This window comes from Orcinus orca, chromosome 5 (assembly GCF_937001465.1).
Source record: "Orcinus orca chromosome 5, mOrcOrc1.1, whole genome shotgun sequence".
NCBI classification, from domain to species: Eukaryota; Metazoa; Chordata; class Mammalia; order Artiodactyla; family Delphinidae; genus Orcinus; species Orcinus orca.
The window spans coordinates 45,907,448-45,932,768 of NC_064563.1; the positions used below are offsets into that span (position 1 = coordinate 45,907,448).

Consider the following 25,321-nt stretch of genomic DNA (forward strand, 5'->3'; position numbering starts at 1 on the left):
AGTTTTGTAAGAACCTGCCCAGTAAGCCATCCAGTTTGGTATGAGGAAAGGGTGTAAAGGCTTTTCAACTCCTTTTATTAGGACGTTAGTCTTTCAGGTATTATACTGCTTCTTGAATCAATTTTAACAGAATTTTTCAAGGAAATTCACCATTTTGTCTAGCTTTTCACATACTTGGCATAAAATTGAACGTGGTACATATATCATAGTGTTAAATCTCATCCATAACTATCATTGTATCTTCTTTATTTTTGCTAATGTTGTTTGTCTTTTTTCATCTCCCTTCGCTTCCTCTCTCTCCCCGTTCCCATCAGATTTGCCAAAGTTTTGTCTATTCTAGTTTTTTCAAAGAGTTAGTTTTATCAAGAAAGTCTTACTTTTTCTTAATTTTTGCTTTTGTTACTAATCCTTCTATTTAAAAATTTTTTTAATTGAGATAGAATTGTAGAATTGACATAAAACATATTAGTTTCAGGTATACAATATATTGATTGAATATTTGTGTATATTGCTGAATGGTCACCCTATTAAGTCTAGTTAACATACATCACCATACATAGTTATACAATTTTTTTCCCTTCTACTTTCTTTAGTTTTTTGTTTGAATTAATTGAAAGCTTAGTTTATTTTCAATTTCTAATATGTAGACTTAATAAATTTTCTGAGTATCATATTGGCTCTGTAGCTGGTACTTAAAGCTGTCTTTTTCCACTACCCATTGCATATTTCTTTTTTTTCTCACCAAGTATCTCAGCTATTTGATGCTCTTGAGTACATACCTAGGTGTAGAATTGCTGAGTCATATGGTAAATTTATATTTATCTTTTTAAGAAACTACTAAAGTGTTTCCAAAGTGGCTGTATCATTTTATATTCCCATCAGCAGTGTTTGAGGGTTCTAGTTTCTGCATATCCTCATCAACACTTGCTATTGTTTCTTTTTATAAATAGCCGTTTTAGAGGATAATTTGAAGTGGTATCTCATTGTGGTTTTAATTTGCATTTCCCAAATGACTAATGATGTTGATTATCTTTCATGAGCTTATTAGCCATTTCTGTATCTTTTTTGGTGAAATAGCTGTTTAAGTATTTTGCCCAGTTTTTGATTGGGTTGTCTGAAGTTGTAAGAGTTATTAAAATATACACTGGATACAAGCCCCTTATCACATATGATTTGTAAACATTTTCTCCTAGTTTATCTTTTCATTTTCTTAATGGGGTCTTTTTTTAAAATTGTGATAAGAACACTTAACATAAAATCTACCCTCTTTAATTTTTAAGTGTATAATACATTATAGTTGACTGTAAGTACAGTGTTATACAGCATATCTCTAGAGCTTAATCTCTTGCTTAACTGAAACTTTATGCCCATTAACTAGTCACTCCTCATTTCCCCCTCCTCTCTGGCAACCATCATTCCACTGTTTAATTCAATGAATTTGACTATTTTAGATACCTCATATGAGTAGAATCATGCAGTATTTGTCTTTCTGTGACTGGCTTATTTCACTTGGCATAATGTCCTCAAGGTTAGTCCATGTTTTTGTACATTGTAGAATTTCCTTCCTTTTTAAGGCTGAATAATGTTCCATTGGAGGTATATATCACATTTTAACCATTCATCTGTTGTGGAAACAACCTAAATGTCCATCATCTTGGCTGTAGTGAATAGTGCTGCAGTAAACATGGGAGATCTTGATTTCGCTTCTTTTGGATAAATACCTAGAAATAGGATTACTGGATTATATGGTAGTTCTATTTTTAATTTTTTGAAGAACATCTGGACTATCTTCCATAGTGGCTGCACAGTTTTATATTCTCCGTAGTAGTGTACAAGGGTTCTAGTATCTCCATGTTCTCGCCAGTACTAATTGTCTTTTGTGGGTTTTTTTGGTAATAGCCGTCCTGACAGGTGTGAAATGTAAACTCATTGTGGTTTGGATTTGCATTTCCCTGACGATTAACAACATTGAGCTTTTTTCATATACCTATTTGCCATTTGCACATCTTCTTTGGAGAAATGTCTTGTTCCTCTGCCTGTTGCTTAATTGGGTTATTAGTTTTTTTTGCTGTTGAGCTGTAGGAATTCCTAATAGATTTTGGAGATTAATCCCTTTGCAGATACATGGTCTGCAAATATTTTCTCCAATTCTGTAGGTTGCCCTTTCACTGTGGTGATTGTTTCTTTTGCTGTGTGGAAGCTTTTTGGGTTTGATGTAGTCTCAGTTGTTTATTTTTGTTTTTGTTTTGGTGTCATCCATGAAATCATTGCCAAGACCAGTGTCATGAAGCTTTTTTTGTATGTTTTCTCGTAGAAGTTCTATAGTTTCAGGTCTTACATTTGAGTCTTTTTAATCTGTTTTGAGTTGATTTTTGTAAGATGAGTTCAATTTCATTCTTTTGCATGTGGATATCCAGTTTTCCCAATGCCGTTTGTTGAAGAGACTATCATTTCCCCACCATGTATTTGTGGCACACTTGTTGAAGATCAGTTAACTGTGTATGTGTGGATTGATTCTATAGACTTGTCTTTTTGTCGATACCATACTGTTTTGATTACTGTAACTTTGTAATATATTTTGAAATTAGGATGTGTGATGCCTGCATGAAATGGTGTCTTTTGAATTGTGAAACTTCTAAATTTTGAAGTCTAATTTATCATTTTTTAAATAGCATGCTTTTGGTGTCATGTTTAAGAACTCTTGTCTAATTGATACCAGAAAGATTTTCTCCTGTTTCTTTCAAATGTTTTATAATTTTAGCTCTTATATTTAAGTCTAACCCTTTTGAGTTAATATTTGTGCATGGTGTAAGTGTCTAAATTCATCTTTTCCCATGTGGATAGCCTGTTTTCCTAGTGAAAAGACTGTTCTTTTCCCAATGAATTGCCTTGGATCCTCTGTCAAAGATTTATTGACTATAAATGTAAGGGTTTATTTCTGGATTCTCAAGTCTGTTCTGTAGATCTATATAATCTATCCTTAATATACTAGTACCTCACTGTCTTGACTACCTAAAGTTATTGAGTTTTGAAATTGGGAAGTGTAAATTCCTGACAACTTTGGTCACCTTCAAAATTGTTTTGGCTATTCGAAGTTATTTTAGTCTTCCTAGTTAGCTGAGTTATTTGGAAGAATATCTCTAAACATTTCTTAGCAGGTAGTTTGCTTTTAGTTATCTCTTTGCTGCTTATTTTTAATGGTACTGCATTGTGATCAGATAACATTGTAGTAATTTCTGCTGTTTGGAATTTATTGAATTTTTTTTATTCTTAGATATGATTATTTTATGAATATTCTATGAATTTTTGAAAATAATAGTCTTTCTTGGGACCATGTTCTACAATGTCAATTAAATCAACCTTGATACTTGGTTTTTCAAGTTCTGTGTATCCTCCCTATTTTTGGTCATTTTGGTCATTTTGGTTTTGATAGTCTTATACTGGTCTCCCACAATGATTGCATGTGTATTAACATTTGTTAATTTTATTCTTTTTAATAGTTTTTGTTTTCTTCATCTCAGTGCTGTGTTATTAGATGAATTCCTATTGTCTTCTTGGTAGATTGTTCCATTTATTACATAAAATATCCTTCTGTTTAATATTGTTTTCTTTTAACCTTTATTTTGTCTGAAATTTAAATTGGGCATCTTGTTTTGTTAGTATTTATCGGATTTGTCTATCCTTTTGTCAAACAAGCCTTTACGTGATAATGGTATTCCTGCTGTGCTATGGCTAGAATATTGTAATTGTTTAATATGCATTGAATTTTTGGTATAGTCATGTTAGCAGAGGAAAATCTTACTTTGTGGTATTATTTTAACATGGCTTTTTTCTTTAAAAGATGGTCTGGATTTCTATTATTCCTCAAAACAACATGCTCAGAAGATGGTAGAATTTCTTCAGTGCACAGTTCCCACTAGGTATGTTTTGAACGTACATGTGATTAAATCCAGGGAACTGGGAATGAACTTAGGTCACATCCATTCTTCAGGCTTTGGCATCCTATCTTAAAATATTTAAATTATAGTAGGGATACTTACACAGTTAGTAAGTATTTATTGGATTAGCCATTTTAAGGGAAGTATTAGCCAAAGAGCATTAACAATCTCTTTGGGGAGCTAGACCTCACCCCACAATAGTAAGCACTGTAGTACTGAACCACTGATTGAATATGTTTAAATAAGTGAGAAGAAAAACGGGGGTAGAGGACTTTGGGGAGAAACTTCATGGAAGAGGAAGAACTTAAGCTCATAAAATGGGGAAATTTTCAAAAGTAGAGTTTGTATTGAAAAGTGAGATTAGTGTGAACAATGACTTTGGGCAGGCATTAGTGTGGCTTTTAATGGATGCTATATGTAGACTAGATTGGTCTAAGCCAAGGGCATGTTTTGGAGGTTTTCAGTAGGTAAAGTTGAAAATAGGTAGGGTGCAGTCAGATTGGTGAAGGTTTTTAAATGAAGTGGACGAAATGAGGGTTCACCATAGCAGGCATTGCTGTTTCAGACCTTGGACAGTAATGGTTTGTTTTGATGAAAATTTATATTCTCGAGACTTGTTACAAGTAAGGACCTTTGTTTTTTTATATGATTAACTTTTTCTCTTAACAGATACAAAGCCTCACAGAGACTGATCTCTCAGGATGTCCATAGTAACACATACAATTACAAAAGCACTTTTTCTGTGGAAATTGTTCCAATATGCAAGGTACTTTTTCTCATTTAATTAATCCATGTCCTTCTTTCTTTCTTTTTTTTTTTTTTTTGCGGTACGCGGGCCTCTCACTATTGTGGCCTCTCCCATTGCGGAGCAAGGCTCTGGACGCGCAAGCTCAGCGGCCATGGCTCACGGGCCCAGCCGCTCCGCGGCATGTGGGATCTTCCCAGACGGGCACGAACCCGTGTCCCCTGGATCGGCAGGCGGACTCTCAACCACTGCGCCACCAGGGAAGCCCAGCTTAATCCATGTCCTTCTTAATTGGTTTATATGTAGTTATTAGGTCCTGGTTTCCTTCTGGGATTGGTTAAACATTTAGAAAACTTCCTTCTTAATGCTTGCTGACACATTTCAGCCATGTTAAAAAGATGTTTAAAAGTAATCATGCTTAAAATTATAAATTTTTGGTGTACTAATTAAAAGGCCTGTTTGCAGTTTTTATGGTGCGAATTCCTTAAACTTTGCAGTCCTAGTGGACACTTGACAGTTCTGTGAAACTTTGAATACAGGAAATTACTTTATAATAATTATCAGCAAACCACTTTGTGGAATATATGCAAACTGGATTTTGGCATGATAAAATTAAACAGTATTGTGGAAAGGAGATCACAGAATTATTTTTGTGATTTTTGAAAAAATCAATTTATTTATTTTTGGCTGTGTTGGGTCTCTGTTGCTGCACGTGGGCTTTCTCTAGTTGTGGCGAGCGGGGGGCTGCTCTTTGTTGTGTTGCGCGAGCTTCTCATGGCGGTGGCTTCTCTTGTTGTGGAGCATGGACTCTAGGCACGCAGGCTTCAGTAGTTGTGGCACACGGGATTAGTTGCTCCGCAGCATGTGGGATCTTCCCGGACCAGGGCTCGAACCCATGTTGCCTGCATTGGCAGGTGGATTCTTAATCACTTCACCACCAGGGAAATCCTTGTGATTTTAAAAATATAACCTGAATAACACTTAAGACATAGATTATCATTTCATTAATTGTACTAAGGTAAAACTCTGCTTTAAAAATATAAATGGATTAAAATTCAACAAATAGTTATTGAGGATCTATTGTATAGAAGGCTGTGTGTTAAGGATTAAGTACTAGAGGTCTCTGCCACGTAGGAACTTGCATGTCCATGTTTAAATCACTAATAATAAATGCCATAATTTATTGTGAGCATTCTACATAAAGTTATTATCTCTTATACTTATTATAAGTATATTTCACCTCTTCAAGTCTCATAACAACGGGAGTAAGTCATATCATCATTTGAAGATGAGGAAGTTGAAGCTTGGGGAGGTTAGATGACTTGCCCAAAGTTACATAACTACAAAATGATGAAGCCAGGATTTGTGTCTAGGTCTGTGACTCTGAGGCTTTAAAGTTATCACTAATTTATGGTGTAGCACAGTACCAGGGATGAAATGATGGCTTAAAACCGAGTCAGCAGATTTTTTCTGTAAAGGGCCAGATAGTAAATATTTTCAGCTTTTAGGCTATATAATCGGTTTTGCAATTACTCAACTGTGCTGTTGTTGCACAAAAGTAGCCATAGATAATAGGTAAATGAAGGGCTGAGGCTGTGTTCCAGCAAAACTTTATTTACAAAAATTTGGCCTGAGGATCTTATTTGCAGACTCCTAGTTTAAAACAGTGAACATTTTCCTGGTGCAAAACTGGGGAAATATGAATCTAGGTGTGAGGGCATATTTAGGCCATGTGTATTAAGTGCTTTGAGAGACTCATACAGGTATCTGGATAAATACACAGTGTAAAGAAGTTTTTTCATTAATCTTTGGAGACTCTTACTAAGTTAAAAAAAAGAAAAAGGAAAAGGACTGAACTAGGTGCCATTAGGGAGGCACAGAACGTTCCTTTAGTGGGGGAGGCTTGTGAATAGATACAGCTTAAAATATAACCCAGATCCTTTCTATATTTCAATAACAGCTTAAAAACAGTAAACCGCATTGGTGGTAATACTTCCTGATGCACACATAGGCATATGTGCTTTTAAGGGGGCATTAGATCTTTGATTTCATATTGGTACATGTAGACAAGAAGGAGGAACACGTGGCTCCTCTGAAATTAATTTTTTTTTAATAATGGTTATTTTTTTTTAAAAATTATTTTTAGCTGTGTAGGGTCCTCATTGCTGCATGAGGGCTTTCTCTAGTTGCGGCGAACGGGGGCTGCTCTTCGTTGCGGTGCGTAGGCTTTTCATTGCAGTGGTTTCTCTTGTTGCAGAGCATGGGCTCTGGGCGCGGGCTTCAGTAGTTGTGGAACGCAGGCCCTAGAGTACAGGTTGTGGTGCACAGGCTTAGTTGCTCCACGGCATGTGGGACCTTTGCGGACTAGGGGTCAAACCCGTGTCCCCTGCATTGGTAGGTGGATTCTTAACCACTGCGCCACCAGGGAAGTCCCTGAAATTAATTTTTATAGAGATTAAATGAAGGCACAAATAGATTAGAAAATCCCTCTCCTTCTGGTGTTTATAATACTTTGCTTGGAATGTAAACTATATTAACATAGAGTAAAAAGCAGGCGTTCACACTTTAATAAAATTGAAACAAACTTAATAGTTTGGTGAAGGATCTGGAAAATATTTTTTAAAGCATTTTTATTAAGACAGATATTCCCATCTTAAGAAGGTGTAGCTTATTTTCTGTTTCTTTAAGGTCTGATTCTTTTTTTTAGGCCCTTTGTTGATACATAGAATTAAAAATGACATTTTGGTTTGGGCAAATGCGCTTGGATCAGCTTTACATTGATGATTGTTTACTGGAGACTGTTACTTAGGATTTCCTTCATACTAAATGTTAGTTCTTATGCCTAGGATAATGTTGTTTGTCTGTCTCCAAAACTGGCACAAAGCCTGGGAAACATGAACCAGATTTGTGTGTGTATTCGAGTAACCAGCGTCATCCATCTCATAGATCCAAATACCCTACAAGGTAAGTTTTCGAAGCTATTTGCCTTGACATTTCTCTCCAGCAAGCAGTAATAATTTGTTAATGTTGTTAATTTTATCAAGCATTCTTAGTAACATTGTTTTAAAAAAGTACTATACAGTGGTTAAAATTTTTACCATACGGTGTTTTAAAATACTGGAATTTTTAAAGCTTTTAATAAGTTATCCTTGTATTTTTTTGTTTGAAGAAAGATTTCTGTGAACTTTTAAATTTTTATTAGTTGTATTCCATTTAGAGTATAATTGCTTTACAATGGTGTGTTAGTTTCTGCCTTATAACAAACTGAATCAGCTATACATATACATATATCCCCGTGTCTCCTCCCTCTTGCGTATCCCTCCCTCCTACCCTCCCTATCCCACCCCTCCAGGCGGTCACAAAGCACCGAGCTGATATCCCTGTGCTATGCGGCTGCTTCCCACTAGCTATCTATTTTACATTTGGTAGTGTATATATGTCCATGGCACTCTCTCACTTCATGCCAGCTTACCGTCCCCCTCCCCATGTCCTCAAGTCCATTCTCTATGTCTGCATCTTTATTCCTGTCCTGCTCCTAGGTTCTTCAGGACCATTTTTTTTTTGGATTCCATATATATGTGTTAGCATACGGTGTTTGTTTTTCTCTTTCTGACTTACTTCACTCTGTATGAGAGTCTCTAGGTCCATCCACCTCACTACAAATAACTATTTCGTTTCTTTTTATGGCTGAGTAATATTCCATTGTATATATGTGCCACATCATTATCCATTCATCTGTTGATGGACACTAAGATTGCTTCCATGTCCTGGCTATTGTAAAGAGTGCTGAAATGAACACTGTGGTACATGACTCTTTTTGAATTATGGTTTTCTCAGGGTATATGCCCAGTAGTGGGATTGCTGGGTCATATGTAGTTCTATTTTTAGTTTTTTAAGGAACCTCCATACTGTTCTCCATAGTGGCTTTATCAATTTACATTCCAAGCAACAGTGCAAGAGGGTTCCCTTTTCTCCACACCCTCTCCAGCATTTATTGTTTGTAGATGTTTTGATGATGGCCATTCTGACCGGTGTGAAATGATACCTCATTGTAGTTTTGATTTGCATTTCTCTAATGATTAGTGATGTTGAGCATCCTTTAATGTGTTTGTTGGCAATCTGTATATCTTCTTTGGAGAAATGTCTATTTACGTCTTCTGCCCATTTCTCGATTGGGTTGTTTTTTTTTTTTTGATATTGAGCTGCATGAGCTGCATGTATATTTTGGAGATTCATCCTTTGTCAGTTGCTTTGTTGGCAAATACTTTCTCCCATTCTGAGGGTTATCTTTTGGTCTTGTTTATGGTTTCCTTTGCTGTGCAAAAGCTTTTAAGTTTAATTAGGTCCCATTTATTTATTTTTGTTGTTATTTCCCTTTCTGTAGGAGGTGGGTCAAAAAGGATCTTGCTGTGATTTATGTCATAGAGTGTTCTGCCTATGTTTTCCTCTAAGAGTTTGATAGTGTCTGGCCTTAAATTTAGGTCTTTAATCCATTTTGAGTTTATTTTTGTGTATGGTGTTAGGCAGTGTTCTAATTTCATATTTTACATGTACCTGTCCACTTTTCCCAGCACCACTTATTAAAGATGATGTCTTTTCTCCATTGTATATTCTTGCCACCTTTACCAAAGATAAGGTGACCATATGTGCGTGGGTTTATCTCTGGGCTTCCTATCCTGTTCCATTGATCTATATTTCTGTTTTTGTACCAGTACCATACTGTCTTGATTACTGTAGCTTTGTAGTATAGTCTGAAGTCAGGGAGCCTGATTTCTCCAGCTCCATTTTTCTTTCTCAAGATTGCTTTGGCTATTCAGGGTCTTTTGCATTTCCATACAAATTGTGAAATTTTTTGTTCTAGTTCTGTGAAAAATTCCAGTGATAGTTTGATAGGGATTGCATTGAATCTGTAGGTTGCTTTGGGTAGTATAGTCATTTTCACAATGTTGATTCTTCCAATCCAAGAACATGGTATATCTCTGCATCTATTTGTATCATCTTTAATTTCTTTCATCAGTGTCTTATAATTTTCTGCATACAGGTCTTTTGTCTCCTTAGGTAGGTTTATTCCTAGATATTTTATTCTTTTTGTTGCAGTGGTAAATGGGAATGTTTTCTTAATTTCACTTTCAGATTTTTTTGTCATTAGTGTATTGGAATGCCAGAGATTTCTGTGCATTAATTTTGTATCCTGCTACTTTACCGAATTCATTGATTAGCTCTAGTAGTTTTCTGGTAGCATCTTTAGGATTCTGTATGTATAGTATCATGTCATCTGCAAAGAGTGACAACTTTACTTCTTCTTTCCTTTTTGAATTCCTTTTGTTTCTTTTTCTTCCCTGATTGCTATGGCTAAAACTTCCAAAACTATGTTGAATAATAGTGGTGAGAGTGGGCAACCTTGTCTTGTTCCTGATCTTAGTGGAAATGCTTTCAGTTTTTCACCATTGAGCACGATGTTGGCTGTGGGTTTGTCATATATGGCCTTTATTATGTTGAGGAAAGTTCCCTCTATGCCTACTTTCTGCAGGGTTTTTATCATAAATGGGTGTTGAATTTTGTTGAAAGCTTTCTCTGTATTGATTGAGATGATCATATGGTTTTTATCCTTCAGTTTGTTAATATGTTGTATCACATTGATTGGTCTTCGTATACTGAAGAATCCTTGCATTCCTGGGATAAACCCCACTTGATCATGGTGTATGAGCCTTTTAATGTGCTGTTGGGTTCTGTTTGCTAGTATTTTGTTGAAGATTTCTGCATCTGTGTTCATCAGTGATATCGGCCTCTAGTTTTCTTCTTTTGTGACACCTTTGTCTGGTTTTGGTATCAGGGAGATGTTGGCCTCGTAGAATGAGTTTGGGTGTGTTCCTCCCTGTGCTATATTTTGGAAGAGTTTGAGAAGGATGGGTGTTAGCCCTTCTCTATATGTTTGATAGAATTCGCCTGTGAAGCCATCTGGTCCTGGGCTTTTGTTTGTCGGAAGATTTTTAATCAAGTTTCAATTTCAGTGCTTGTGATTGGTCTGTTCATATTTTCTATTTCTTCCTGATTCAGTCTTGGAAGGTTGTGCATTTCTAAGAATTTGTCCATTTCTTCCAGGTTGTCCATTTTATTGGCATATAGTTGCTTGTAGTAATCTCTCATGATCCTTTGCATTTCTGCAGTGTCAGTTGTTACTTCTCCTTTTTCATTTCTAATTCTGTTGTTTGAGTCTTCTTCCTTTTTTTCTTGATGTGTCTGGGTAATGGTTTATCAGTTTTCTTTATCTCTTCAAAGAACCAGCTGATGTTTGCTATCGTTTCCTTCATTTCTTTTTCATTTATTTCTGATGTGATCTTTATGATTTCGTTCCTTCTGCTAACTTTGTGGGTTTTTTGTTCTTCTTTCTCTAATTGCTTTAAGTGTAATGTTAGTTTGTTTGAGATGTTTCTTGTTTCTTAAGGTAGGATTGTATTGCTGTAAACTTCCCTCTTAGAACTTCTTTTGCTGCATCTTATAGGTTTTGGGCTGTCATGTTTTAATTGTCATTTGTTTGGAGGTATTTTTTGATTTCCTCTTTGATTTCTTCAGTGATCTCTTGGTTATTAAGTAGTGTATTGTCTAGCTTCCATGTGTTTGTATTTTTTACACATTTTTTCCTGTAATTGACATCTAGTCTCATAGCATTGTGGTCAGAAAAGATACTTGATATAATTTCAATTTTCTTAAATTTACCAAGGCTTGATTTGTGACCCAAGGTATGATCTATCCTGGAGAATGTTCTGTGAGCACTTGAGACGAATGTGTATTCAGTTGTTTTGGATGGAATGTCCTATAAATATCAATTAAATCCATCTTGTTTAATGTATTATTTAAAGCTTGTGTGTCCTTATTTATTTTTATTTTGCGTGTGCTGTCCATTGGTGAAAGCGAGGTTTTAAAGTCCCCTACTATGATTGTGTTACTGTCGATTTCCCCTTTTATGGCTGTTAGCATTTGCCTTATGTATTGCGGTGCTCCTTCATTGGGTACATAAATGTTTACAATTGTTATATCTTCTTCTTGGATTGATCCCTTGATCATTATGTAGTGTCCTTCTTTGTCTCTTGTAATAGTCTTTATTTTAAAGTCTATTTTGTGTGATATAAGAATTGCTACTCCAGCTTTCTTTTGGTTTCCCATTTGCATGGAATATCTTTTTCCATCCTCTCACTTTCAGTCTGTATGTGTCCCTCGGTCTGAAGTGGGTCTCTTGTAGACAGCATATATACTGGTCTTGTTTTTGTATCCTTTCAGCAAGTGTATGTCTTTTGGTTGGAGCATTTAATCCGTTTACATTAAATTAATTATTGATATGTATGTTCCTATTGCCATTTTCTTAATTGTTTTGGGTTTGTTATTGAAGTTCTTTTCATTCTCTTGTGTTTCCTGTGCAGAGAAGTTCCTTAGCGTTTTTTGTAAAGCTGGTTTGGTGGTGCTGAATTCTCTTAGCTTTTGCTTGTCTGTAAAGGTTTTAATTTCTGCATCGAATCTGAGATCCTTCCTGGGTATAGTAATCTTGGTTGTAGGTTTTTCCCTTTCATCACTTAAAATATGTCCTGCCACTCCCTTCTGGCTTGCAGAGTTTCTGCTGAAAGATCAGCTATTAACCTTATGAGGATTTTGAATGTTATTTGTTGTTTTTCCCTTGGTGCTTTTAATGTTTTTTCTTTGTATTTAATTTTTGATAGTTTGATTAATGTGTGTCTTGGCATGTCTCTCCTTGGATTTATCCTGTATGGGACCCTCTGCATTTCCTGGACTTGATTAACTATTTCTTTTCCCATATTAGGGAAGTTTTCAACTATAATCTCTTCAAATATTTTCTCAGTCGCTTTCTTTTTCTCTTCTTCTTCTGGAACCCCTATAATTCGAATGTTGGTGTGTTTAATGTTGTCCCAGAGGTCTCTGAGCCTGTCCTCAATTCTTTTCATTCTTTTTTCTTTATTCTGCTCTGCAGTAGTTATTTCCACTATTTTATCTTCCAGGTCACTTATCTGTTCTTATGCCTCAGTTTTTCTGCTATTGATGCCTTGTAGAGAATTTTTAATGTCATTTATTGTGTTGTTCATCATTGTTTGTTTGCTCTTTAGTTCTTCTAGGTCCTTGTTAAACATTTCTTGTATTTTCTTCATTCTGTTTCCAAGATTTTGGATCATCTTTACTATCATTATTCTGAATTTTTTATTCAGGTAGACTGCCTATTTCGTCTTCATTTGTTTGGTCTGGTGGGTTTTTATCTTGCTCCTTCATCTGCTGTGTGTTTCTCTGTCTTCTCATTTTGCTTAACTTACTGTGTTTGGGGTCTCCTTTTCGCAAGCTGTAGGTTTGTAGTTCCCGGTTTTTGGTGTCTGCCCCCAGTGGCTGAGGTTGGTCCAGTGGGTTGTGTAGGCTTCCTGGTGCAGGGCACTGGTGCCTGTGTTCAGGTGGACGAGGCTGGGTATTGTCCTTCTGGTGGGCAGTACTGCGTGTGGGGTGTGTTTTGGGGTGCCTGTTACCTTATTATGGTTTTAGGCAGCCTCTGTGCTAATGGGTGGGGTTGTGTTCCTGTCTTGCTAGTTGTTTGGCATTGGGTGTCCAGCACTGTAGCTTGCTGGTCGTTGAGTCGAGCTGGGTCTTAGCGTTGAGATGGAGACCTCTGGGAGAGTTTTCAAAGCCTTTTGATATTACGTGGAGTCGGGAGGTTTCTGCTGGATCAATGTCCTGAAACTGGCTCTCCTACCTCAGAGTCACAGACCTGACACCTGGCCAGAGCACCAAGACCCTGTCAGCCACATGGCTTTTGGGGCCGCCATTGTAGATGAAAGTATAGGGGGAGTCTGAGTGTCTGAAATCTGCCTGCTGCCTTCCTGCTGCTGAAACCCTGGAGGCGGGCTCGGACGCTCTGGTTGTTCACCCGGGACTGCATTTAGTGGCTTTTGAAATACTTCAATTCTTTTGTTCTTTAATGTTCTTTGTTTATTCTTAGTTGCAGATATTGATGGCAACACTTTTTGGAGTCACCCTTTCAATAGTTTATGCCATCCCAAACAGCTAGAGGAGTTTATTGTTATGGAATGCAGCATAGTCCGAGATCTAAAACGCAATGCAGGTGCTGGAATGATATCAAAAAAGGTAAGTTCCATCCTGCTTACCTCCCCCTAGCCCCCAACTTACTGTTTTAGTTTCACTCTCTCTCTTTTTTTTTTGTATCTTTGTTTTTAAAAGTTTGTTGGTAATTTCAAAATGTGGTTCCAAATAAGCTAACAGCACATTCAGTTAAAAATGCATTGTGTGTTTGTATAACATTTGCTTTTAACATGTGGTCATTGTGGTGAAAACTGTCAGACGTATACTATCTAGTAAGTTAACTTTTCCTCTTTAATATTGGAAAAATTAAAAAAATAGTATTATGAAAAAGCATTTCCTTTCCTTTTGTACAGAAGCACCAAATGACAAGCTTAACCCTCTTTTGCTTTTTAAAAAATTTCAAACATGTTGAATTAAATATATATATATATTATCACTAATTACTGAATACTTCAATAATCATCTCTGAAACATAGAAACATTTTCTATATAATCAAAGTACTATCATACATATAAACTGCATAGTTTGCCAGATTTCCTTATTTGTCCCAAAGTGCCTTTTATGGTTCATTTAAACCAGTGTCTAGTTGGGGACTGTATATTGAATGTGAATATTGTACCTTTTAAATATTTAATAACAGCTCCCCCTTTTTTTCTCATTCATTTTTTTATGATACCAACTTCCTAATGCAACTGGGGCATTTATTTATCTTGTGGATCTAGTGTTATTGTTTCCTCATGATGTCATTTTTTAAAAAAATTATTTATTTTTGGCTGTGTTGGGTCTTCGTTTCTGTGCGAGGGCTTTCTCCAGTTGCAGCGAGCGGGGGCCACTCTTCATCGTGGTGTGCGGGCCTCTCACTGCCGCGGCCTCTCTCATTGCGGAGCACAAGCTCCAGATGTGCAGCCTCAGTAGTTGTGGCTCACGGGCCCAGTTGTTCCGCGGCATGTGGGATCCTCCCAGACCAGGGCTTGAACCCATGTCCCCTGCATTAGCAGGCAGATTTTCAACCACTGTGCCACCAGGGAAGCCCCTCATGATGTCATTTAACTTGCTTCGTACTCTCTTATATTTCCTTTAAACTGGAAAATGGATCTAAAGTCCTATTTACGTTTAGGTTAATTTTTTTTTGGCAGAACATTTCAGAGGTGATGCTATGTACCTTTTATGATATATCAAGAGGCAAGTAATGTTTGGCTGTTTATCTGATAGCCAGGTGTCTCCATTGTAATTTAAGAATTTTTTCCCTTTGCTACTACCCTCCCTCCCTCCTCCCTCCCTCCCTCCCTCTCAGATGGCCTCAAATGTAGCCAGTAGGAGCCCCTTCAGAATAGTTTCTATTTCCTTCAAAAAAATATTTTTTAATGACTTACTTTTTTTTAGAGCACTTTTAGGTTTGCAGCAAAATTAAGAGGAGGTAAAAGATTTCCCGTATACTCCTTGCCTCCACACACGCATAGCCTCCACCATTATCAAATGCCCTTCTCCTGCCAAAAGAGTGGTACATTTGTTACAATTGATGAATCTACATTGACACATTATAATCACCCATTGTCCATATTTTACATTAGGATTCCTTCTTGGTATTGTACTTTCTATGGGTTTGGACAAATGTATAGTGACATGTATCCATGATTATAGTATCATGCCGGATATTTTCACTGCCCTTAAAATCCTCCGTGCTCTGCCTTTTCATCCTTCCCTCACTCCTAACCCCTGGCAATCACTGATTTTTTTATTTTTTAATACTGTCTGTATAGTTTTGCCTTTTCCAGAATGTCATATAATTGGACTCATACAGTCTTTTCATATTGGCTTCTTTCACTTAGTAATGTGCATTTAAATTTTCTCCATGTATTTTCATGGCTTAATAGCTCTTTTTGTTTTAAGTGCCAAATAATATTGTTTTGATGTACCACAGTTTACTCATTCACCTACTGAAGAACATATTGGTTGCTTCCAAGTTTTGGCAGTTACAATAAAGTTGCTATAAACATTCTTTTGCATGTTTTTGTGTGGACATGAGCTTTCAGCTTCTTTGTGTAAATACCAAGGAGCATGTTTGTTGGATCATTTGGTAAGAGTATGTTTAGTTTTGTAAGAAACTGCCAAACTGTCTTCCATAGTGGTGGTATCATCTTGCATTCCCACCAGTAATGTATGAGAGTTCCTGTTGCTCCACATCTTCACCAACATTTGATGTCAGGATTTTGGATTTGTCAGTGTTTAGGGCCTTCCTAATAGGTATATAGTAGTATCTCATTGTTATTTTAATTTGTATTTCCCTGATGACACATGATGAGGAGTATTTTCTCATGCTTATTTGCCATCTGTATGTCTTTTTTGGTGAGGTGTCTGTTAAGGTCTTTGGCCCATTTTTTAATCAGGTTGTTCTCTTATTTTTGAGTTTTAAGGGTTATTTGTGTATTTTGGTTAAAAGTCCTTTGTTAGATATGTTTTTTGCAAATATTTTCTCCCAGTGTGGTTTATCATCTTATTCTCTTGACATTGTCTTTCATAAAGCAGAAGTTTCTAATTTTAATGAAGGCCAGGTTATCAACTATTCTTTCATGGATCCTGCCTTTGTTATTATATTGAAAAAGTCATTGCCAAACCCAAGGTCAGCTAGATTTTCTCCTTTGTTATCTTCTAGGAGTCTCATAGTTGTGTGTTGTACACTAAGGTCTGTGATCCATTTTGAGTTAATTTTTATGAAGGGTGTAAGGTTTGTGTCCAGATTGACTTTTTTTTTTTTTGCATGTCAATGTCCAATTATTCTAGCACCATTAGTTGAAAAGACTGTCTTTGTTCCATTGTCAAAGATCAGTTGACTGTATTTATTTGGGTCCCTTGTCAAAGATCAGTTGATTGTATTTATTTGGGTATATTTCTGGGCTCTTATTTTGTTCCACTGATGTATAATATTTGTTTATTCTTTTGTCAGTACCACACTGTCATGATTACTGTAGCATTATAGTAAGTCTTCAAGTTGGGTAGTGTCAGTCCTACAACTTTGTTCTTCTCCTTTAAAATTGTGTTGACTGTTCAGGATCTTTTGTCTTGGTATAACTTTAAAAGCAGTTGTCGATATCCACAAAATACCTTATTGGAAATTTTTTTTAATTGAAACATAGTTGACATACAACAGTATGTTATTTTCAGGTGTACTACACAAGTGATTTGATATTTTCATGCATTATGAAATGATCACCACGATAAGTCTAGTTACCATCTGTCTCCATACAAAGTACTACGGTATTACTGACCATATTCCTTATGCTGTATATTATGCCTCTGTGGCTAAACTTGTTGGGATTTTGATTGGAATTGCATGAATCTGTAGGTCAAGTTGGGCAGAACTTACATCTTGACAATATTGAGTTTTCCTGTCCATGAACATGGAACATCTCTCTGTTTTAGTTCTTTGATTTTGTTCATCAGAGTTTTGTAGTTTCCCTCATACAGATCTTATACATATTTTGTTAATGAAATACACCTAAGTATTTCATTTTTGGGGGGGTGCTAATGTAAACGGTATTTTAAAAATTCAAATTCCACTTTTTATGTTGGTATATAGGAAAGTGACTTTCGTTTATAACCTTGCATCCTATAACCTTGCTATATTCCGGGAGCTCTTTGGTCCGTTTACATTTTCTATGTAGATGACCATGTCATCTGCAAAGATAAGTTTATTTTTACCTTTCCAATTTATATATACCTTTCATTTCCTTTTCTTATCTTTTGTATTAGCTAGGGTTTCCAGTAGGATATTGAAAATGAGTAGTGAGAGGGAACATTCTTGCCTTGTACCTGATCTTAGTGGGAAAGCTGCAAGTTTCTCACCATTAAGTATAATGTTAGGTTTAAGGTTTTTTTTAATAGATATGCTTTATCAGGTAGCGGAAGTTCCCCTCTATTTCTAGTTTACTGAGAGGTGTTTTTAATCATGAATGGGTGTTGGATTTTGTCAAATGCTTTTTCTTTATTGATATCATCATGTGATTTTTTTTCCTTTTTAACCTGTTGATTTGATTAATGGGCTACATTAATTTGATTTTCACATGTTGAACCAGCCTTGCATACATGGGTTAAATCCCACTTGGTAATGGTGTACAGTTCTTCTATGTTTTGTTGAGGATTTTTGAATCTGTGTTCATGAGAGATTGGTCTGTAGATTGCTTTCCTTGTAATGTCTTTGTCTGGTATTGGTTATAAGGTAATGTTGACCTTGTAAACGAGTTAGGAAGTATTCCCTCTGTTTCTGCCTTTGGGAAAAGATTCTAGAGGAATGGTATAATTTCTACCTTAAATGTTTGCTAGAATTCACCAGTGAATCCATCAGGGCCTGGTGCTTTCTATTTTGGAAGATTACTAATTATTGACTCAATTCCTTTAATAGATATAGGTCTATTCCTTTGTTCTTTTGACATGACTTTCCTAGTCTTTGAAAGCATCCTTACTTGGTGGGACAACACCACAACATTTCAGTGTTCCAAAATCACAAAATCACATAATTCCTACTCCATATCTGAAATCAGGTGTTTCTTCAAGGATGTAAGTCTGATTTCTTCTACTATAAAATAGTATTTAGAGGCCCCCCCAAACTGTATAGTAGCAGTGCTCATTTCCATTGAGTGCTATTTCTATTGAGGTAATATTGTGTCTTGAGACAAAAATAACTTCCAGTAACTTGAGAAAATCAATGGGAATGGAAGAATTACTTTTCATATTTTTAAAATAAAAAATTTGATGATATGATTAAGAACAAACGTTTAGGGTTTCCCTGGTGGCACAGTGGTTAAGAATCTGCCTGCCAATGCAGGGGACACGGGTTGGAGCCCTGGCCCAGGAAGATCCCACATGCTGTGGAGCAACTGAGCCTGCGCTCTAGAGCCTGTGCTCTGCAACAAGAGAAGCCAAGACAATGAGAAGCCCGCACACTGCAACAAAGAGTAGCGTCCGCTTGCCTCAACTAGAGAAAGCCCATGAGCAGCAACAAAGACCCAATACAGCCGAAAGTAAAAACAAATTAATAAAGTTATAAAAAAAAAAAAAGAAATGTTTATTATTTAAGCACCACCACTTCCCCTCAGGCATATATAAGACTACTTTCTTGGGCTTCCCGGTGGCACAGTGGTTGAGAGTCCGCCTGCCGATGCAGGGGACACGGGTTCGTGCCCCAGTCCGGGAAGATCCCACATGCCGCGGAGCGGCTGGGCCCGTGAGCCATGGCCGCTGAGCCTGCGCATCCGGAGCCTGTGCTCCGCAACGGGAGAGGCCACAACAGTGAGAGGCCTGTGTACCGCAAAAAACCCCCCAAAAAACAAGCTACTTTCTTTGCTTTCAAAAAATGCATTTAGCTAGAATTTAGTGTTTCCCTGGTAATTCGATTTTTTTTTCCAGTTTTTTCCTAAATCTGGGACCTGTCTGTTATTTCAGTTTCTTCCCTCTCTCTACCTCTTCTTTTCACCTCTTTGAGATTCCTTAATTCTATCTATAATTCTTAGTATTTTGCTCTTGATCCCACTTTACTTGTTTCTGTTTTTGTTAGTAAAAGGTATTGGCATGTGCTATACTTCATTCAGCCGGGAAGTTGGAAATGTTAGTTACAATTGCTTGTAAAATTCCATGTTGGAAAGGGACATTAATGGTTTTCTGCTTTAAAAGTTCAAACTTGAGATGATGTTTCCATGGTAAATGGTTAAAAAAAAAGTTATACCTCAAAATAGTAGACATTCAAAAAACTGATGAAGATTTGGGTTCTGTTGTGGTGGTAGTGGTGCTGCTGGGATTGCTAGATTATTTTCTCTGAAGGCTGTTTTTTTTAACCTTATGTGTAAAACAAGGGGTTGCTTAAGTTATTTTCTGGATTTAAGATTCCCCTACTTTTTTAGTTATTCTTTTTGCTCAGTCTGTGTTGGCCCATCTCCCTGTGAGAACATTTCTTTTGAAAATTCTACATATGTGTCTGTTTTTAGGTGACAATGTTAACGTTTTATAAAAGCCTTGAATAAAATCTTAACAAAAATATTTATTTTATGAATTACTTATGAGTCTTTTTCTGTACTCATAATTCAGTAATCTGTTAATTTTGACAGTGTTTCAGAGATCTGGAAAATAAAACAATTTCTGTCTTTAAAACGAAAATCAGAAAACCAAAATCAACATTGTATTTAACTATTCTATGAGATGCTTTTTAAGTTACGCCTAGATTATTGAAGAGTTCATTTTCTTTCCTGTTAAGCATACTCTCGGGGAAGTCTGGGTACAGAAAACATCTGAAATGAATACAGATAAACAGTATTTTTGTCGCACTCATTTGGGACATCTTCTAAATCCTGGAGACCTGGTGTTGGGGTTTGTATTATTTTATATTATTTTGAACTGCCGACTAGCATTGCAGATTTTCTCTGGGAGCCAGCAAAGCTATCTAAAATAAACTTGTTTATCTTAAAAAGAATTTAAGAGTTCTTAGGAGCCATATAGCTCACTTTATTATTGATAACTAAATGAAATTATTGATTGGACAGAAACCCATAGTTATTCCATTTTGGCCGTCATCTTAAAGAGTCATTTATTACAAGATTTTGAGTAATTGAACCCTGAAGTAGTATGATTAGATTATGTTTGTAGTTTTTGGGGGGAGCAGGTAGTTTTTTATTATGCATATGCTGTTGTTAAAATATTTCACTTTTAAAATATGGCAGCTATATATGTAAAGGGTCTTTATAGGCATAGGATAGTCCATTCTGATGCAGAGCTTATAAGCATGCCTTAAATGTTATTTTTGCTCTTAGGGTTTCAGTTCCTTTTACTAGAGAATGAGGGGTGTTTTGTTTTTGTTGTGTATAAACTGAATGGAACCATGTAACTGAATCCTAATGTTAGACTGATATATAAGTCTGTTTTGCTTCTTTTACAAGAGTATAGTAAGGTGGACAATAATGGATGACATGTGAAACTGAGAGATAGAGTGCATTATTATCTTTACCAGGTCTGTAGAAGCCTGTTCACTGTATAGTACACTGCAAAACTTCTAAAGTGGGAAAGCGTATTAAATGTTTGATCTTAGGAGGAACTGTTAGGTGATCATCTATAAAATAAAAAGTTACATGGAAAGAGTAAGGGTTTTTGTCATTAAGTGTTTCATTGTTTTCATTTCAGGTTTGATTTGGCCAACTGTAACTTAAATGATGAGCATGTCAACAAAATGAAATCAGACAGAGTCCCAGATGTGGTAAGGCTTCAGATTTTCCTCTTTTTCATGTGTTGAAGACGATTGATATAACTCTTATGAGTAAGATGCATGAGTTCACATTTTTGAAAGTAATCAATTTAGAGGTTTCTTTTGAAATTGCAGTTAAGGTATAATAGCAAAACCTTCATTTAAGATAATTATTCTTAGTGGATAAAATCCAAGATTTATTGAGTTTTTTGCTTGCTCTTATAATCAAATTTTCAGTCTGTCAAAATACTTGATAATATCTTTAGAGTGAAAATAAATTTGCAGCTAAAAATGATGACCTTTAGAATTTATCCCTGTTCACTGTTTTAGGCTCAGCTTATTCCATGTATTGTTAAGAAGGCATTTAGAGTTAAAACCATCATTCAGGTTTGAATATAATTGTAGTTGAAAATAATCTTCACAGTGTTAGGTCTTAGAGAAAGAATGTTACTTCTGAAAAAAATCTGTTAAATTCCAACATGAGTTTATCAGAATCCTGAGTAACAGTGAATATGAAATGTGAAAGACTCTATCTCCTGTTTGCTTTACTTAATCTTTTAAAATAAACATTGATCTCTTTAGCTGTGGGCAAAAATAAAGTCATGGTATAAGAAAGGCTCCCCTCCTCACCACCCAGTTGTGCTTTTATTAATTAATAAATTAGGAAATAGGAGCATGGTTTCGGTGTAATTCTAAATAGGTATTTTTCAAAAAGGTCGTAAGAGAAGATCAAATGGTCTTACATAGATTTTGTATTATAAAGTTATTTTCATTTATTCCACACTTTATTAAATTGTTCTAGGATATACAGTTGTGAAAAAATATATATATAATTCTATAAGTGCTTATTAGTAAGAATGAAAGGGAGAAAAATGTCTGCCTCTAATAATGTTTCAGAGTGATTTATGTGAATGGTAGCTGAAAACGGAACTTTGGTATAAAGGAAGAAAAAAAACCACCAGAAGCGAAATTTTTGGTATAAAAAATTTTAATTTTCAGTCACTGGAAAATTTCAGTTAGTAAATTTTAACAGTTATACAAATAATGGCTAAATGAATTCTCATAAAATATTAAGTACATTAATAAAAATGTTAAAAGTTCTCTTGACACCACTTCTTGATCCCTACTCCTTTCCCTTAAGGTATAACCACTGTCATTAGTTTAGTGTCTTCCTGGCATTCCCATAAGCTTTCATTTTAAAAATTTTGTTGGATTTTGAGGTCCTGTTACCTAGTTCCCATTTTTTGTAACTTTGCAAATATTTCTCTTACTTTTAGGTGTTAATCAAGAAGAGCTATGACCGTACCAAACGTCAGCGTCGTAGAAACTGGAAACTGAAAGAGCTTGCAAGAGATAGAGAAAACATGGATACAGATGATGAAAGGTCCCACTTTCTTTATATTTTATATGTTGTCTCGAAGGAAATTCTTATGATAAATCTTTATGGGTTTTTTTTTTATCATAAAGAAATAGTCACCACACACTTGCTCCTTGCACTCAATATTAATTTTCTGTTCTTATCAATATGTTGTTTGGATCAGTATGAACAGATGTAATGACATTTAACACAGATTTAGTTATTATTTCCTGGGTTATGACCTGACAATTGCAGTGTTATTATTGATGATTCATTTGAAAATATAATGAGCAATTACCTTGTGGATATCACAAATAGCAAAGTATTACTTATGATTTAGTATAAAAAGAAAATACCACATTGATATCAAATATGCTGTTTTTCATACAACTTAAGGAGAAATGAAGATACTGTGTTCTAGAAAAGTTTATTGGATGATTGGAAAAGTGGCCTTAATGATGACATTAATGACACTGATGTATAAAAAACCGAAAAGTTTAAATAAAGTTGTGTCATGAAATGTGAGTGGGAAACAGCAATATTTCTAAAATATAGTCTCATAGTATAATTTAAAATACATATATATAAGTATATAATGTTAAGTAGATATTGTAAGTACATATTTGACTATTTCATCTATAGTCTTAAAGTGTGTGTATTTCAACTTGACTGTACATTTTTTTTGGGGGAGGGTAAAGTATGAAGGGGTCTTGTTATTGTCTTATATTTAATGTCACCTATATTTAGGTGTGTGTTTTTTTAATCATGTAATTTTGAAAGAAAAGAATTTTTAAAAACCTGTTAGTATTTAATTAACATTCATACTTTACCTTCAGTTACTATTTTTAAAGATTTTAATACTTGGAACACACTTATAATGCTGAAAATGAAGAAAACATTAACTTCATACTTTCTTGGTAAAGGTGAAATACTTAAATGTTTCTTTACCCTTCTATAGGCAATACCAAGATTTCCTTGAAGATCTTGAAGAAGATGAGGCAATTAGAAAAAATGTGAACATTTATAGAGGTTGGTGAATTAGGAGTATTTGATTTAAGTTGTAGCTTCTGTAAATAAATATATTAACCCAGTATGAGTATTTTGGTATCCTAAACTCTGATTCCATAAATGACTTTTGTCATGTGTCTTTAAAACTACTGTAAACATTTACCCCCCCCAAAAATCCCAAACTTGCACAACAGTAAAACTTATTAAAATGTTGTTTACTATACCACATTTGATATCATTTGCATCCTAGCATGATCCCTTCCTTAATTTGCTGACCCCTATACAAATATATTTGTATATTTCTGTAGTTGTATTTGAAATCCTCTTTGTATTCTTTCTTAGATTCAACTATTCCTGTGGAAGGTGACACAGATGATGAAGGAGCACCTCGAATTAGTCTGGCTGAGATGCTTGAAGACCTTCACATTTCCCAAGATGCTACTGGTGAAGAAGGTGAATCGATGATGACATAATGAGATCATGTTGTAGATGGTTTCCACATCCGTAGGCTCAGGATGTTGGAAAAAATAATTTTTACTGTCTGTTCTGTCTATGCCTTCATATTGAGAGAAGAGAAATTTAGTTTTAAACCTGAATATGACTATTTTGATTGTTCACTTGAAGCACTGATAAAGGTTGATGGCTTTGAAGTTTTAGATTAAAAAATGCAGAATGTAATTATTACTGATATTTAGGCCATTTTACATATGGGATTTTATTGGTTTGCTTTTTTATCAGACACTAGTATTTTCACACACTATAGCTCTGGGTTTAAAAGCTCACAAGTTCTGATTCCTTGGAGGTTACCTAAATCTTCAAGCAGAAAACAAGCTTTCATATTCTTTTTATATTGATTGCTTTAGTAGAAGAGCATATGAAGAATCATTTTTAATAAGAACTTGCCATGCACTTAGTCCACTTTAGATCATTTTTATGTCTTTGGGATAGAAAACTTGGGGTTCAGTTTATCATTGGACATTCAGTAGGAAAGTTTTCTTTTTTATTTGTAATATTTACATCTTCAAAAGCTGTTAAGCTGGAGATTATCTTAATTTTCATTGAAGAAGAAAGTATATTTAAAATATTTGTAGATTTGTAGCAAACAGTATTTAAAGGTTAAATAACAATTTGTACCTTTGTTGTTTTGGCTTGTGCCAGCAGCTTAGTGAAGTAGCTACTTATGTCATAAAAATGTCTTCCTATCACTTCAGGGATTTTACTTTTAAAATTTTGGTTTACAAATTGAGAAGGAATTCTTTTTTTATAAGTTTCTATCACTGAACACATCACTATCAAAAAGAATATTAGAATCCAGCATATAGTTGATGATGTAATGAAAATGATCTTCATGCTTTATAAAACCATGAATCAGATTTGAATGAGGAATGCCTTCCACATCCTTGAAGGATAAACATTGGCTTGGGTTTTAAAGTGTTCTGAAAATGAAGTATTAAGATCCTATTTCTATAAGCAAGATCAGACTTACTAAGCGCTAATTCATAAATTCTATACATACCACTATATAAGGAAATTGAGTAAGTGCTGAATGGCACATTTTCCTTTTTTTAAGATCAGACTCCCTAATTCTGAAGTTTTGAATAAAGGCCTGTGCTTCTAAAGTGGCTTCTGTCTGCATATTTAAAGTTTTTACCTGTGGTCTGTGTTTACCTCTTCTATGTCAAGACTTTAAAAAGCATGAAAATAAAAACGTTCTCCCCCTTTTTTGTGTCCTTGAAGTGATTATGTGGGTGTCATATTTAAATTTCATGCAGGTTTCTGAAGTAGAATTAATGTTATTTAAGTATTGTCATATGACTTTCCCACTGAAAAATGTAATTTCTCACTAACCTTATTTAGTCTTTCTTGTTTTCATGTTGTGTCTTTATGAGTAATGAAATCTGTTGGTTGAAAGAAGGCTGTGACAAGATGAGGGAGTATAGCTAAAAGAAAAGCTGTT

At 35.3% G+C, this 25,321-nt stretch overlaps 1 protein-coding gene across 1 annotated transcript in view; it reads left to right on the plus strand.

Annotated features, from left to right (window-relative positions):
* Positions 1 to 25,085, plus strand: part of NMD3 (NMD3 ribosome export adaptor) — a 40,414-nt gene extending 15,329 nt beyond the window's left edge. Inside the window, exons 8-16 of the mRNA XM_004281860.3 lie at positions 3,842 to 3,920; positions 4,608 to 4,704; positions 7,530 to 7,647; positions 13,673 to 13,818; positions 20,019 to 20,131; positions 20,939 to 21,011; positions 22,277 to 22,383; positions 23,315 to 23,385; positions 23,707 to 25,085. Coding sequence (XP_004281908.1) covers positions 3,842 to 3,920; positions 4,608 to 4,704; positions 7,530 to 7,647; positions 13,673 to 13,818; positions 20,019 to 20,131; positions 20,939 to 21,011; positions 22,277 to 22,383; positions 23,315 to 23,385; positions 23,707 to 23,837 — 935 coding nt within the window. The 3' untranslated portion in view covers positions 23,838 to 25,085. The remainder of the gene's footprint in view (positions 1 to 3,841; positions 3,921 to 4,607; positions 4,705 to 7,529; positions 7,648 to 13,672; positions 13,819 to 20,018; positions 20,132 to 20,938; positions 21,012 to 22,276; positions 22,384 to 23,314; positions 23,386 to 23,706) is intronic.
* The last annotated feature ends 236 nt before the right edge of the window (positions 25,086 to 25,321 follow it).